This window comes from Hipposideros armiger, unplaced genomic scaffold, assembly GCF_001890085.2.
Source record: "Hipposideros armiger isolate ML-2016 unplaced genomic scaffold, ASM189008v1 scaffold_39, whole genome shotgun sequence".
In the NCBI taxonomy this organism is placed as follows: Eukaryota; Metazoa; Chordata; class Mammalia; order Chiroptera; family Hipposideridae; genus Hipposideros; species Hipposideros armiger.
In genome coordinates, this window is record NW_017731389.1 from 4,677,481 (window position 1) to 4,692,549 (window position 15,069).

The window sequence follows — 15,069 nt, forward strand, 5'->3', positions numbered from 1 at the left end:
TGTTTTCCTGATCTATGGAGTTATCAGATGTACTGGGTCGTAATGAGAGCTCTTGGGAAGAATATGCTTTCATAAATGCAAGGCATTGTTATTAGCAATGGAGTGATTAGTTATAAAACCATTTAAAAATTTAAGTCAGCAGTTGAAGAAAAGAAAGTTTTATCAGTTTTGGAATAGAATGGACGCAGGTAAAACCTCAAGGTGAGAAGATGAAAAAAAAATTAATGTTTTGGTTGACCATATCTTGGGAGGTAGATGTGTGTATCTTTGAAACCTAAGTGTAACATGATTTGGACAAGCTGGAGCAGATGGGCAAGAACTGGGATTAGGATGGAAAATTCTTTCCTTTCTTCTGGGTCACGCATTTGTACAAACTGGGGAACTTGGAAGGACCTGAAGGTAGTGGCCATGCTGTTGGATCAAAACTAGATTCTCTAGTTGCATGTCAACTGTAAATATATTTGGTCAGGGGATGAAAAGCACAGCATAGGGAGTATTTAGTCAATGGTATAGTAATAGCTATGTACGATGTGAGAGGGGTATTAGACATTGTGGGGTTATCACTTTGTGAGGGGTGTAAATGTCTAATTATTATGTTATTTTGTATACCTGAAACTAATAAACCAAAACAAAACTAAATTCTCTCAAGTTCTACAACAGTCAGCTGAACTCACTAAAATCCCATCAAGGACAAAATGCATTTCATCATTTTTGCTTAGGGGCAGTTCATTTTCCCTTAATTCAGCTGGGGTTTTGAGCCTCTCAACATAATAGACAGGTTCTCTCTTGTCATACATACTATGTTAGCCTCTGCTCATGAATCAGAAAATAACCTAAATAACTTTTGTTTTATGGACAGCTTTCTAATGAAATACCTTAGAGTTTAGTCAAATTGATTGTTCTTGCATATAGCAGAGAATCAGCAAATCATTCCACTGAGGCTGGACTTGAAACATATGGGAGCTGAGGTCAAAGGGTACTTGGACCTGCCCATTTGATAAATGCATGAATACATAAGTAAACGAGATAGAGGCTGCACTCTTACACTTTAGTCTTTGTCAAGCATTAGATTTTAAAATTTCTGTAGTGGCAGGGATGGCTTATTCACTTTATATAACGCCCTTAACTATCAACATTCTTGGTATGTAGTAGGTGATTTCTTTTTCAGTAAAAATATATCTTAATTATTTCAAGATAAACACTGCTTTAATGTTCTAAAATTTTTGAGCTGTGTGTTAAGTAGATTCCAGAAAAAAAAAATGTAATGAGGCTTAAATGGGCAAAGCTGATCAGATATTTTCTTCTTGTCCAGATGCTGGCACTTTGGTGGGGTAGAGTGGGGAGAATGTTAACTCTCAATCATCCACAAATACATTATTATAAGGACTTCCTTTGGCAGTCCTACTTAACCGTGTCACTGACCAAGCGGTGGAGTTCAACTGGAATAGAGATGTGAGCTCACCAAGGGGCTGCGTCCTGCTTTCTTAACTGTGTGGCTAAATCTGTTGTAGCACCAGATAAATACGATTATTGTTCTATTGATAGTTTGCATTTTTTCTTTATATCCTTACACATAAATGAAAGCCAGCAACACAATACCTTTGAGAGCTACTGTTCTCTTAATTCAATAAGAATGGTATGTCCTTCCTGCTTGCCTTCCTCCTTTGAGGGAAAGCATGAAATTATTTTTAGAACGTGGGGTAAATAGGGACTGTGGTTTTCTCACCCATTTCCTATGAGGCTATTGAGTCTTCCAGATTAGACTCTTGAAGTTGCTCTTTCTGGTGTGTGCTCCTGGCGAGACTTTTGTGTCACTCGCAGTACCTCGCTTTACTGGGCGAGCTCTGTAATTCCTCGATGCTAACACACATATCTTTTCACGTCACACTTTCACCTTTCTCATAGCTGAGTGCACCTTAAGATTGATGGATGCACTTAATGTGGCATTATTTTTTTTTCTGAAAAGCTGTTACTGAATCAAATTAATGGTGGGTTTTATAATTGATGGTATCTTAGAAGAGAGGAAAGGAAATGGTATTTTAGTTATCTATAGCTGTGTCACAAATAACCCTAAACCTTAACAATAATCATTTCTTACTTCTCAGGGTTTCTGTGGATGAGGAATTCACTTAGGGCACAATAGGGAAGTCTTGTCTCTGCTCCATGATGTCTGGGGCCTCAGCTGGAAGACATGTAGCCTCCAAGTTAGAATCATCTGAACGCCCATTGATTCCCATGTGGGCTTTCCTGGGCTATTGGTTCATATAGGGTTATTTCATGGAGATAGTGGAGAGCAAGGGACTAAACTGAAAATCTTTATTCTTTTTCTTACGAACAAAAGAACTTCCAAACTCACAGGAGCTTTGGAATGCAGAACCCACTTGACGTTTTCTGAGAGGCTGGACTTAGGTTCTGATCTCAGGGGTTTTGGAGATCAGCATTTTGGAGCATGACCTAACATTTTGTCATTGAAAAAAGCAGCATCTGTCATTACAATTAAGCCTGTATTTTGTATCAGAGTCTGCTCTATTGGTTAGTATTCAGGACGACTTACACCCAACTCCTTACTTACTCTTCCCCAACTCTCCCTACCATCTTGAAATTTTAAATTCTTAGTGGGTACAAGAAGTGTAGTTGATAGTGCCATTTTTTCCTCCATTTGAATAGGGACTTCATTATCAACTCTCCCAAATACTCCTTATCTACCCATGCCAAAGAAATGTTCTCTTCTTGCAATGCCTTGAGATCTCTGGCTTGAGCAGATTAAGGCAGCACTTTCTCTTAGAGCCCCTCTTATTCATCTGTAAAATAAATCGTAAAATCCAGGAGTTTGTGGCCTCTCACCCTTCTCAACCCCTTGTGTGTTTGAAGGATTAGGTAAAATACTGTCTTTGAAAATTAAAAACAAAACAAAGCAAAAAATCCCTACTCTTTCCTAAATGGCTAGAGTTTTAATGAAATGGAAATTTCTGGTTTAAATGTTTTAAAGATTAGAAGGACCACTTCTTTAGAACTGCAAATATTGAAGCTTCTAAATTCTGATGTTTACAATACTGTCATTATTTATACAGAAACTTGAAATAAGCATTCCACCACAAAAAAAATAGTCCTGCCTTTGATGAACTGCTTTTGCTGAACATTAGCTTCCGAATATTGAGCTTTAAGGGGATTTTTGTAAAAGGAATATTATCATTATCAATAACTCCCATCTGTTGTGTGTCTTCAGTTGGCAGCACTGAAAGGGATTCTAATGAGGTCTTGTTCAACCTTGTGAGCTTGGAGTATTGGTCTCATTTTACAAACAAGAAAACTGAAGTCTACTTAGCAAGTGGCAAACAGAGTTATCTTGCTCAAAAACTATTGTTTGGGGAAACTTGGCCAGTATTTGGGTAGCGGTAGAATTTTTCACAGCAGCTGCAAAGTCTAGGGAACTAGAGTTACTAATGGAACCCTGTCATGTGGAGTGCCTTTTTGCCTGAAGCCAGAGGTTTAGAAAAATGGAATTTAAGAAAGGATCTTGGTAGGCCTAACTCATTGCTTTTTCTCAGCTCTGCCGCCCTCCCAATTTTAGCAAAACATCCATATGATTTTGTTTTAGAAGCTTGTAATGACTGTTTGGCAACTAGTCCCACCAGATTTTTCTAGTATTTTGGAAAATGACTTCTGAGACATCTGACATATTGGCACTCATACTGACTTCAACCCATCCCTCACTGAGGGGCTTCATGTGTGTTGCCACCACAATATACTGCACCAACCCAAACTCACTATATCACTTGAATATTTTGACTGCATGACTGTAGCCATCTGGATTTACTGAATTTCTCCCAGATTTTGGTCTTAGTATTTCATTTATCAGGTAAAGAGGGACTATTTCATCCTTAGGGAAATTTGTCAGAGGTTTGTCCTGGCTCAAAGACTATGGCTCAGTGGTTCAACTGTTGAACACATGTAAATCTTTCATTTTTAGTGTGTACCCTTGTATAGAATCCTGATTCATTTTAGATTGGGTGTGTTTATGACATTCTCTAGAGAGTTAGCATTCTGGAGTTTTTCTAAATTAATGACTACATTGTATCATGGGATAACCAATGTAGTTTTTTCTTTGGATGCAGTGTAGCTAATGGCAATAGTGTGTGTGTGTGTGTGTGTGTGTGTGTGTGTGCGCGCGCGCACGCGCGTGTGTGTGTGTACACACACGTGCATGTGTGAACATTCATACATAAATGTTTTTGCAGAAATAAGCATATACTATAAATATTATTCTAGAAATTATATTTTCAGATCTATTCATTTAATACTCTTCTATAATATCATTTTTGATGTCTGCAAAATTTTTATGGTATGGCTATATCATATCTTTTGAACATTAGGTTTTTTAAATTTCTTTTTCTTTTTTCTTTATTCTATTATCTTGCAGCAACTGACTGATAGAAAGAGGCTTGTAATTTTCAGGTCACTCATTGGCTCCCTTTGCCCGCTACAATCAGTAGAGTATGTTGTGTATTTCTGCTCCCCTGTCCTGAGACCCACCCACCAGTCAAAGAACTCTGTGGAACTGATTGCAGCTGACAGCTCATCTATTTTTGCTGTTTCTTCTTGCAGGAGACAGAGCATGTGGTGTCCAGCCAGTCGGAGTGTCGGGGGAGAGCAGGAACGCCAGCTCATGAGAGTCCACAAAACCACATGTTCAGGAGCCAAGAAACAGTGCGGCTTCAATCAAGGTGGGCCCTTTGGTGTCAGAAGTTGCGCTGCGCCTGGGGTTCATTTCCCTGTGCTTGCCATCCCCACACAAGAGTCAAAGCTTCCTGACTTTTGTCGGCATTTCTTATAGTCTGAGAAGCTGCTTAAAGGGGCCTAGAGGGAGTATGCTTAAATCTGAGTTTAAGAAAAATGTAAATAACCTACTTTCCCTGTCTTCAGTTTGAAGAGAATTAGCCATAAGGCTCAGAAAGGACTGGAGACAGTCCTGCCCTTGGAGAGAAATGGTGATTCCATTTTGTCCTCTTGTTCCATGCCAGAGATGATTGTGATGGCAGTGTAGACATCAAGCAAGTTGCTTTTCACCTACGCGTATTGTCTTGTAAAGACTTCACCACTTCTTCATAAAGTGGGTACCCCTAGCCCCATTTTATGGAGGAGGAACCTGAGACCGAAAGACATTCAGGTATTTTCTTGCTGTTGCCCAAGTGAAAAGGGCTGAACCAGAATTTGAACTCATAAATGTCTGTCCAATTAGGGCCTAGCGGATGTGGCTTCTGTACTGATTTGGTGGTATCCTTAGCCCCAGGCTGGCCTCGCTACTCTGCTAGACCTGCTAGAGACAGCCACGGGTCAAGGGCAAGGGCAGCAAGGTTGGCATGGCATTCTGATGGGAGCCTGGCATTGCAGCTGTCTCTGGAAAGTCTCTTCTGGAAATAAACAGAAGAAAGAATTCAACTGCTAGTTGTGTCAGCTGTCATTGTAGGATCTTGTGTACAGTGTAATCGTAGCCCTGACTCAGTGGAAAGGGAGTGCTATGCTTCTGAGCATGACCTTTAGAAGGTTTTTTTCTAAGGTAGCAGAGTCTAAATGAATCAACAACTGCAGAGAAGGTTGTGTTATGTAATTATGCCTTAAAATATCCAACATAATTTAGAACCATAGAACCCCAAAAGATTGGAGGGAACCCCAAAAGTAACATGACTCACTCTCCAGTTAGATTCATGGGCACCTTTTATCACCTCCCTCACAAGCTGCCATCTCTTGTCAGTTTATTCATACTTGACCTTAGGTCAGGTAAGACTCAACCTTGTCTTTTCTCTGCTGATCAGGCATTCTTGTTCCTATTTGAGACTTTATTTCAATAAAGCAGTTGTAGGCTGACTAGAACAATTTAGGCAGTGACCCTGTCTCCCCCTACCGGACTGGTGACTGCCTGTCTCTGCCCGAATAAGGCCAACTACTTCCCATGTATATTTCAAAAACAGTTTTAAAAAAAAAAGGGGGCAAGATAAAACAAAAAACAAAACTAAATCATTCTTATTTGTGTATGGAATGCATGGTAGTTTTTTGGGTTGACCATTCCACAGAGGCTGATGGAGAAAAATGATATCAGCAATTAACCTTCTCAAAGATGCATGATATTTGATAAACTTAAAACCACTTTATATTCTATTTACAGTGGGGGAAGTAAGTGGTGATATTACTGTTATTAGAGGACAAGTCAGAAACTTAATAGGATTATGTGTTGGGAGTCATTCATGTATGACTATTAAGACTAAGAGTATTGAATTAGAAACCCCCTGATGAAGTAACACATAGGAAAGCAACTCTCACATTTGAGGATGGGAAGTTACAGTTTTATTCATATTCCCAGAGATGCACCTTTCCTCAGAAAAAAAGAGATGCACATACACACAATAGTTTGTGTCCAATTTTAGGAGGTTCCTAGACCTCCTCTGCATGTCAGGAAGAAGAAACCAGATACAAGGTTATCTGGTAGTCTACCTCATTAAGTCAGGCTTACCTTCCAACAGATTGGCCACTTATTGCAAAAGCAGATCTCTTCCTCTACACTTAAGTAAGCCTCCATAGGACCCCAAATACCTTGTTGTTTTATTTTTCCCTCTAGCCTCCATACTCTACTTTCACAGGGCCTACCAGAATTCCAGAGTATTATGTGCACCAGTGTGAGTAATCAAGGATCTGGTGTTAAGATGCAGATCAGGAGCCATGTTAGGTCCGGTATGTCTGGTACTATTAGATTTAGTATTTAGACTGGGATGGTAACCTTTCAACTACAGTTATTTGTCACAACCATGGTGGCGTCATCCAGGGACATTCTAATGGAACTTAAAAAAAAAGTCTCAAAATATTGTAGGGATTATGAAATCTGATGAACTGGTGAAATGAGATCTGAGGCTAAAAACAACTTTGAGTCAGGTAGCTCACATTCCTGCTAACCTTCCTTCCCCTTCCGTTCTATGTCAGCATATGGCCGGGTTCAGGCATCGCGTGCCCAATAGTATCTTGATAGAGACATGATACTGTAATAGGACACGCCAGACCTGGGTCTGGCTCAGAGTGAGGAAAGAAGACAGACTAAATCTCAGCAGGTGTAAAATTCTACCTTGGGGATGGGGTAAGGATGTTATTAGCATAATGAACAATTTGAGAAAGGGGAGAGACATCTTTCTGCAGCAAGGGGCAGTCCAGGGAGGGACAAATGTCTCACATGTCATTTAAGTGAGACTTGAAGGAGTAGCCTTCAGAGAATGAATCCATCCATGTAGAAGTGATATTTTGGAGCTGATTATGTCATGGGGTGGGCATTGATCTTTCCATGAATGCCAAGAAAAAATAGCCCCATGCCTTCAGCTCTCAGAGCATGTTGTATCTTCAGCTCTTTTGAGCACAAGGAGCCTTTATCTAGGTCTGTGGATGAGCTTCAGGGAGGACTATGAATGTTTTTGCCAAAGTTTGGAAGTATGTATACATACTGGTTTACAGATGCTACTGTGACAAATGAGTACAAACCTGTGGCTTAAAACAACACAAATGTATAATCTTATAATTCTATAGGATAGACATCCAACATGGGTCTCACCGAGCTAAAAAATCAAGGCGTCAGCAGGCCCACATTCTTTTCTGGAGGCTCTAGGGGAGAATCAATCCATCTCCTTGCCCTTCATTTCCAGAGGTTGCCTAACATTCCTTGGCACATGGCGTCTCCATTTTTAAAACTAGCAACATTGTATCTCTCTGAGCATTCATCCGTAGTCTCCGTTTAACCCTGGCTGGGAAGGATTACCTGATTTTAAGGATTCATATGACTACATGAGGCCTACTTTAATAATCCATGATAATCTCCCCATTTCAAGGTCCTGAATCACAACTGTAGAATTCCTTTTCCCATGTAAGATAACATATGAGGGGGACAAGGTATAAGGACATGGACATCTTTGGGGGGCATTATTCTGCCTACTATGTATATGTTTATTTTTCCAGGGTAAACCTCTAAAGCATTTATCAGAATTTCGTACGATACTCATGACCCCAAAAAAGGTTTGGAACCACTGTGCTAACTACTTCCTGCCTCCAAGTTTGCTGGCTCTTCTGAATCCCCTCAACAGGGCCAACGTCACATAACAGTATAGCCTCCTCCGTCTTCTTTCTTTGTAACCCTCCTCCTATTTGCCATGCCCCCCTCACCCCTACATTATATACTTTGCCAAAGAATATGGCAAAGTGAGGCACAACATAGCACTGAGGTACAGTGCCACCTCTCAAATATGGGTGTATCTAGGGTAGAAATATATTTGGCTTTAAGATATTCTGATTCAATATTTTAAAATCAGAAGGTTTTAGAGATTTTGGGTGTTCTTTTGTGACACCTGAAGATGGAATAACCCACAGCCTCCATTCTCACAAGGCAACAATTAGCTGGAGCTGAGGAGCGGCTCTCCATTTCTTTACAATTCCCACCCAGATCTCCGCATTGATTTATGCTCTTTGCCTGGCTTTTGCAGGTATTTGATTTATAATACCTGCGTCAATCCTTGTCTTCCCAGCAACTGCTCATCCTGGAGGACTCTAGCTGCTTGGAGCTAAGCCCTGCTAAGGTGATGCCTGATACTGTCTTAATGCCTCCTTTTCCAAGATGGTGTGTTTACATTTTAACTTGGATTCAGTGCATCTGAGTGGAGGGGTTGCGTATCACACTACTCTGGCATGCTCCTCAGTACCTGGCGCTTTTCAAAACATGTAATATTATAGAACTGCATTTAGTTAGAGCAAGAATGAAACCTTAAGAATCATTCAACTCAACCTTCTCATTTTCTGGGTAAACACTCAGTGAGGCTGTGATTTGCTTAAGCCCTCACTTCCCTTGTTATAGAACCAAGACAAACACCGTCAATCTGTTTAGAGCAGTCACTTGATGAATATGTATCAGTTTGATTGATTTTTATAGCTAAAGCCAGTGCTTTATGAAACCCTCAGATATGACAAAGGGGAATTTATGAATGTAAGAGAATACTAATGAAGTTGGGGACTTCTTACTCAGCTAAGTAAATTTACTTTGGAGAGTGATTAACTCACTTGTGTTTAAAATATTGTATTAAAATTTATGACAGCACTAAATCTTTAATGTCATTAAAGATCTTGCCTGTATAAACAGGAGCTTTCCAGTAGCATCGTGTTACTACTGATTAAGTCGGTGGTTACATTTGTGAATAGGAGCTCATTAGCCTCTTCATCTAGGAGTCCCCAGTTCAAGGGGGTTGAAGATTGGCGTGTTAGTAAGGATAATGGCCTTTGATGGCTTTGACTATTTTTGTGACATTCCACATCAAAGAAAAAGTATTGTTGCTCTTTGGAAAGAGGAAGTTTTGTTGGCAGCAACTTTTCCATGGGGGATAAACCTTTTCATCTTTGGTTTGTGACATAGAGAACTTGTGTGTATTTTAATAGCTACCTGTGTCCTATTTAAATGTTTTTCATAGAAGTGAGCAGTCTTAATGACTTCTGCTAAAAAGAGAAAGAGTAAGAGAGTGAGCACCCAGAGGTATTCAATATGGAGGATGAGCTCTGCCCTCTGCACTGTACCAGAGCAGGAGCTCTGCCAGCTGCCAGCATGCTCTTTCTCGTTAGGGTGCTCTTAGGGCTTCTGTTCTTTCCTTTTTTATGGGGGGAAGGGGAGAGCAGGGGATGAAAAAGAATAGCTTGTCTTGACAATGTTTTGAGACTCCCTGGTATACAGCTGGGTAATGAGTAGGTTCTAAAACAGCTTCTTTGCTTGTGTTGCACAGGAAGGGAGCCATGTCGTGGGGGCTCTTCTTCATCCCCCACGCTGTCTCCACCTCCACGGGCGCAGAGACAATCTGGCAAAATGGAAAGCACAGTCAAGTTCTCATGTCTATCAGGTGACCTTGGTCACTTCCCTCAAATCTCTAAGTCCCCTCCTCTAACAAGAGTTCGGGTCAGATGATTTCTACAGCCATTTTTGACTCTTACATTGAAAATGCACAACACTCTCTCTATATTTTTTTTAGCTGAGCCATCCTGCCACCTGTTGGCAACTCAATGGCAGCTCAGCTCGGGCTAGGAATCGAACCGGCAACCCTGTTGCTCAGAGCTCATGCTCTTGAGCGAGCTCTTAACCAACTGAACCACTAGGCCGACCCCTCAACACTCTAGATGTTTAAAAGATTAGACACGGAAAGACTTTTAGCTTAATACAAGCTCTTGCAGTCACAGATAAAAAGAATTACCCATCTTTGCTGTAGAGCACAAAAAATTCCACAAATCCTTGAACTGCTGATTGAAAAAGAGCCCACATTTGATTATTCTGGGAATGAAATCCTCCCTGCCTCTCTTGGTCACTTGATAAAGTATTAACACTTTCATTGGACAATCATTCGGCATAAAGATAAAGGGGAAACTCAGCCATTCCTCATTATAAAAAAGAGTGAAATATTGTTACGTTGGAAAATACAGAAAACTCCCAGGGAATAAAAATTTCTCGTAATCTTACCACCCACATGTAACCACTGTTACCATGTACATTTGTAGTGTACATTTTTATGTAGTTGCTACTATTTTAATGTGGGCATGAAAAAAAATTGTGTCTGAAAGGGCTTCCTGATGCATTAGGGTTTGACCCTGTTAGAAGCACGATTTATTTCAAGCAGGCCCCAGAGTAATGAGCTAGACCAGAATGCATTCTGACTATATAATCTATACATAAGCTGAATAATAGAGAGGTGGGTTAATTTTCATAAGGCTGCTGAGCTCATTTATGGCTAAGGTGAACAAATGTGCTGTTCCATAACAAATACTCTAATGTAAATTGTTTATAAGAAACATGTTTTATAAACTTTGGTGTGATGATAGCCCTGCGTTAGAAATAATATTGCTAGAAGATCAAACAAAAAACTTGGTTCTTCACATCAATATCTTGGAAAGCTTCTTGACCTAATTTGGAATAGATTTAAGAGGGAAATGTTAATAGTGATTGTAGGAGACAGAATAGAATGCATGTAAACAAATCTAATTGAGAACTTTGACCAGCTGGTTAACTGTTCAATGAGGCTGCAGGAATGAGGTTATTCTTCAGCCTACTCTTCATCTTCCCCATGAGGCAGTGGCTACTCCAGTGCTTCTCTCATAGTATTCATCAACAAGTTATCCCTTTTCAAGACTTACGTGAAATACTACACACACACACACACACACACACACACACACACACACACGTCATATATAGTGACATGCGTAGCTCCCACCCACCCCCTCTCTATTTTTTCTTTTATCCTTAACCAATGCTAGATAAAAGCATTTTTTTTGGATTTTTTCATATATATTAATTATATGAATTTATACACACACACACACACACACACACACACACACACACACATAGGGAATCTTAGAGACACATTTCTGTGTAACTTTTTTGTCCTACTTAATGTATTCTTCCATATTAGGAAATATCCTAAAATATTAATGGCTGCGAAATATTCCATTCTGTGGCTATGCCATCCATTTATTTAACTATTTCCAAATTATTGGCAGTTTTGCTTACTTCTAGGATTTATATTTGTAAACATTGTATGTAGTAAGAATCATTTAAAAAATTTTTTATGTACATCCATTCTAGTTTCCTTGGTTTGTGCTTAAGGGTAAAAGCTGTCTAGGCATTTGATTTGAAATGGTTAACCGAAATCCTTAGGATATAAATTTTCCAGTTATTTGATCATGGAAGAAGATAGAGATATAATGGATAATTGATAACTTTGAGAGAGCTAGATGGATAGTCATGTGGCTGGTTTTCAGTAGGTTGTGAAATCATAGGATAGTTGTTCTGGGTGGAATGTTTCAGACAATTCAATCCAGTCCCCTCCTCCCTACTTGTATATTCTAGATATTTCTAGTTCATCCACTAGCCCTCATAGTTTTCTGGTTCTGATTGTGCTCAGGGCAGAGTGCCTCTGGCTCTACCATTCACAGAGGACATTTGGAAGTCATGTGGGGCGTGGAGCAATTCTTTGTTGTGTGGGACTGCCTCACAGATCTCAGGGATTCTGGCAGCTTTGGTTTTAGTTTGCCAAATGCCAGCAGGCACCCCCAGCCTCTGAGTCAGTCACAAATAGTCCCAAATTTCCGAAATGCTCCCCGGGGGGGGGGGAATGTACCACCACACCTGGAGAAATGCCAATCTGCATGATGGATATTTAAAACTATGTTTATGGAGTCTTTATTAACATGGGCACATGTTTATGATCTATTTATATGTGCAAAAAAAGCAACTACGTAACGGTATGATGATGTTGCTCTATTTTTGCTTCCTATATAGCTATGTACAGAAATATATACTAGAAGACAAAAATCAATATTTTATTGGTGATTACTTTCAGGTGGGATGATTGTGGGTGATTTAAAAATATTCTTTGTTTTTGTTTCCCAAAACTTCCCCCATTGAGCCCTTATTTAGTTTTTAAATGAGAAAATTGTGCATGAGTGAAAAAACAGTACACACTGCTCAGGACATGGAACCATAATACATTTGTTAAAATCTCTGCAATCGTATTAAGTAATTTTATTTTCGCTGTATTTTTTAACTATCTTATCTCAGTTTGAGGTAGACAGGAATATTAGGAGAGTGTTAGGAGAGAATGGATTCATTTGTAATTTTAGTGAACTGGAGGAAACTTAGAAGACATTTTCAATGTCACCTGTGGCTTTTATGGTTTGGGTTAGCTGGGATAAGAAAGGAAACAGTAAAGGTGACTTTTATAGGGTCAGATGATGCATAAAATTAGAAGTTGTGTCCTAGGCACCGTTTTATTCTGTGGATAAAGGCAGAAGAAAGGAAGTTTCTTCTCATGTCCTTGGAGCAGAGCAAGCCTCTCAGGGATCCAATAGGACAGAGTTCTTACCAGGAGAACCCCTATGACCCTGTAGATGCTGGGAATAAAAGAAATACAAGGCCCCACTCAAACGGGGTGCGGGTCCAAGAGGAGAAAGGCTGAGCTGGGGTGAAGCAGGACCAAGGCCAGATTTCAGAGACTTCTTACATGATGGCTTCAATTTAACACCTACATAAACAAATAATTCTGGCCACGCCCAACTTATTGAATAAATCCAAACGCACATAATAGAGCCCTTGGGACGTGCATGTGGAAGGCTAGTTCCCCTAGGGACAGAGAGGGTGTTGTCAGAAGTGGATTAGAAATGAAATGTGCTGAACAGGGGAAATAGTACAGTGTTGGAGTGACTTACTTGGGGGCATGGGAAGAACTTGAAACTGGTGGGAGAAGAGAATTAAGAACCAATTTTAAGAGACCTGCAAAAAGGTCTGGTGTGCCTGGTCAGACTTGAGTGAGACAAAAGCATGACGGGGACCAGGCTCCTCTGATTCACCTCTGATCACTAACTCACTCTTGCCCTTCAGACCGACACTGACCCACGTTTTATTCATCTTGCGCCAAGACCACATGAGTCTTTGTGTTGAAGGGATATATAACATTTCTTGTTTGTTTCAAAACGAAATAATGAGAATCCTAACTAGCATATGTACTCCAGGAATAGCAGGTACAGAGGTGCTGGCTTTTTCAAGGCATAGACAGTGGTCTGTAAGGCCTGAGTACCGTGAATTGCAGAGAGAATGTGTCATGATGTCAGGAAGGTTGGCAGCGGCCAGATGCACAGGGCCTGGGAGCCAGAGTATGGATTTCGGATTGTGTCCAAGTACAGAGAGAAGCCATGGGAGGTTATAAACAGGTGAATGACATGCGCAGATTTACATCTTTAAAAGACCACTCTAGGTAGTGCGTGTTGTCGGGAAATAGGAAGACATCTTGGAGGCTGATGCTTCATCCATGCAGAAGGTGATGGTGGCAATGAAGATGGCAAGAATAGGACAGATGAGGATAGAAGACTTGTCACTCTTTCCTTTTGGGAGAGAAAGAAAACCTTTACTAAGAACACATAGCATTTAGGCTTGTTTAATATTAATGTCGACGCAAGTCCTCTGTGCTTTTTTTCCCCTAATTTCCCTTGTTTTTAGAGCCATCCTGATTCATGCTTTAAAGGTTAAAGTTTTGAAAGACCAAGTATCAGATGTATTATCACAGTGCCCAGTGGAATACGTATTTAATATTCATCAAATGTTCACTTGTCATTCAGACTAGCCCATCCCCCCCACCATTACTAGTGGTCCCCTGTACCCTTCACTGCATCTGTCCCTGAACTAAATCTTTGTATGTGTATTATTTTTTTTTCTGTCCTGAACTGTAAGCTCCAGAGAGACACAAATGTCTCCTTTGTTACATTGCTCACTTTCTTACGTTAGATTCCTCCAGAAAGCAGAGCCTCATAGGAGGCCTTAACTTGGGGGGTGACCCTGGGAAATAGAAAAGGAGGAAGAGCTGACAGCAGGTGTGTCACTGAACACTCTTGGTGACTGGAATTAGTCCCCTGGGGCTTCTCTGAGGAACTACATAAAATGTTCTAAGATGTATCCCTCAGAAAATTGGGTGCTGCAGTGTTTATCCACAACCTCCCCTCTCCGTTGCCTCCGGGGGAGGTACCTCGCCCACACTTCCAGGCTGAGAGAGAGAGCTCTGCCTGGCAAAAACCTTGAGGCAAAAGAGTGAAGAGACTTGGCAGGTGCTTTAGGAGGGATAATGCAAGTGAGCAGAACTGAAGCAGTCCACGAAGCTGAAGCATCTGCGACAACCACTCTGCCTCCTGGGCTGAGCACTGCCTGGCACACGGAGTAGGTGTCTAATAATAATTTATTAAGTGAATGGAGTAAACAAGATGATGCTAGCAAAGTGCTTTGTATCCTGCTCAGCAAACCCGGTGCTGCCATTATTATTAATCAAAATGTATTATTAGGACCTCAGCTCCCACTAAATCGCCTGTCCTCAATATCCCTTCCCAAACTCTTCGTTTGTTTCACAGGGTGTTTTTAGCCATACACGTGACTGGTCCATCTCCTTCTCTCTTCCAGTCCTGATGCTAGCCTTGTGGGCCTGACCCAGTGCTCACCCATTCTCTGGGAGTGCGAGGTTCTGGCTGTTT

General features: G+C 40.6%; 1 protein-coding gene across 10 annotated transcripts in view; it reads left to right on the top strand.

Annotated features, from left to right (window-relative positions):
* Positions 1-15,069, top strand: part of FAM13C (family with sequence similarity 13 member C) — a 123,429-nt gene that overhangs the window by 50,301 nt on the left and 58,059 nt on the right. For all 10 annotated transcript variants that reach the window (XM_019638407.1, XM_019638405.1, XM_019638410.1 and 7 more), the window contains one exon: positions 4,606-4,724. In XM_019638407.1, coding sequence (XP_019493952.1) covers positions 4,687-4,724 — 38 coding nt within the window. In that variant the 5' untranslated portion in view covers positions 4,606-4,686. The remainder of the gene's footprint in view (positions 1-4,605; positions 4,725-15,069) is intronic.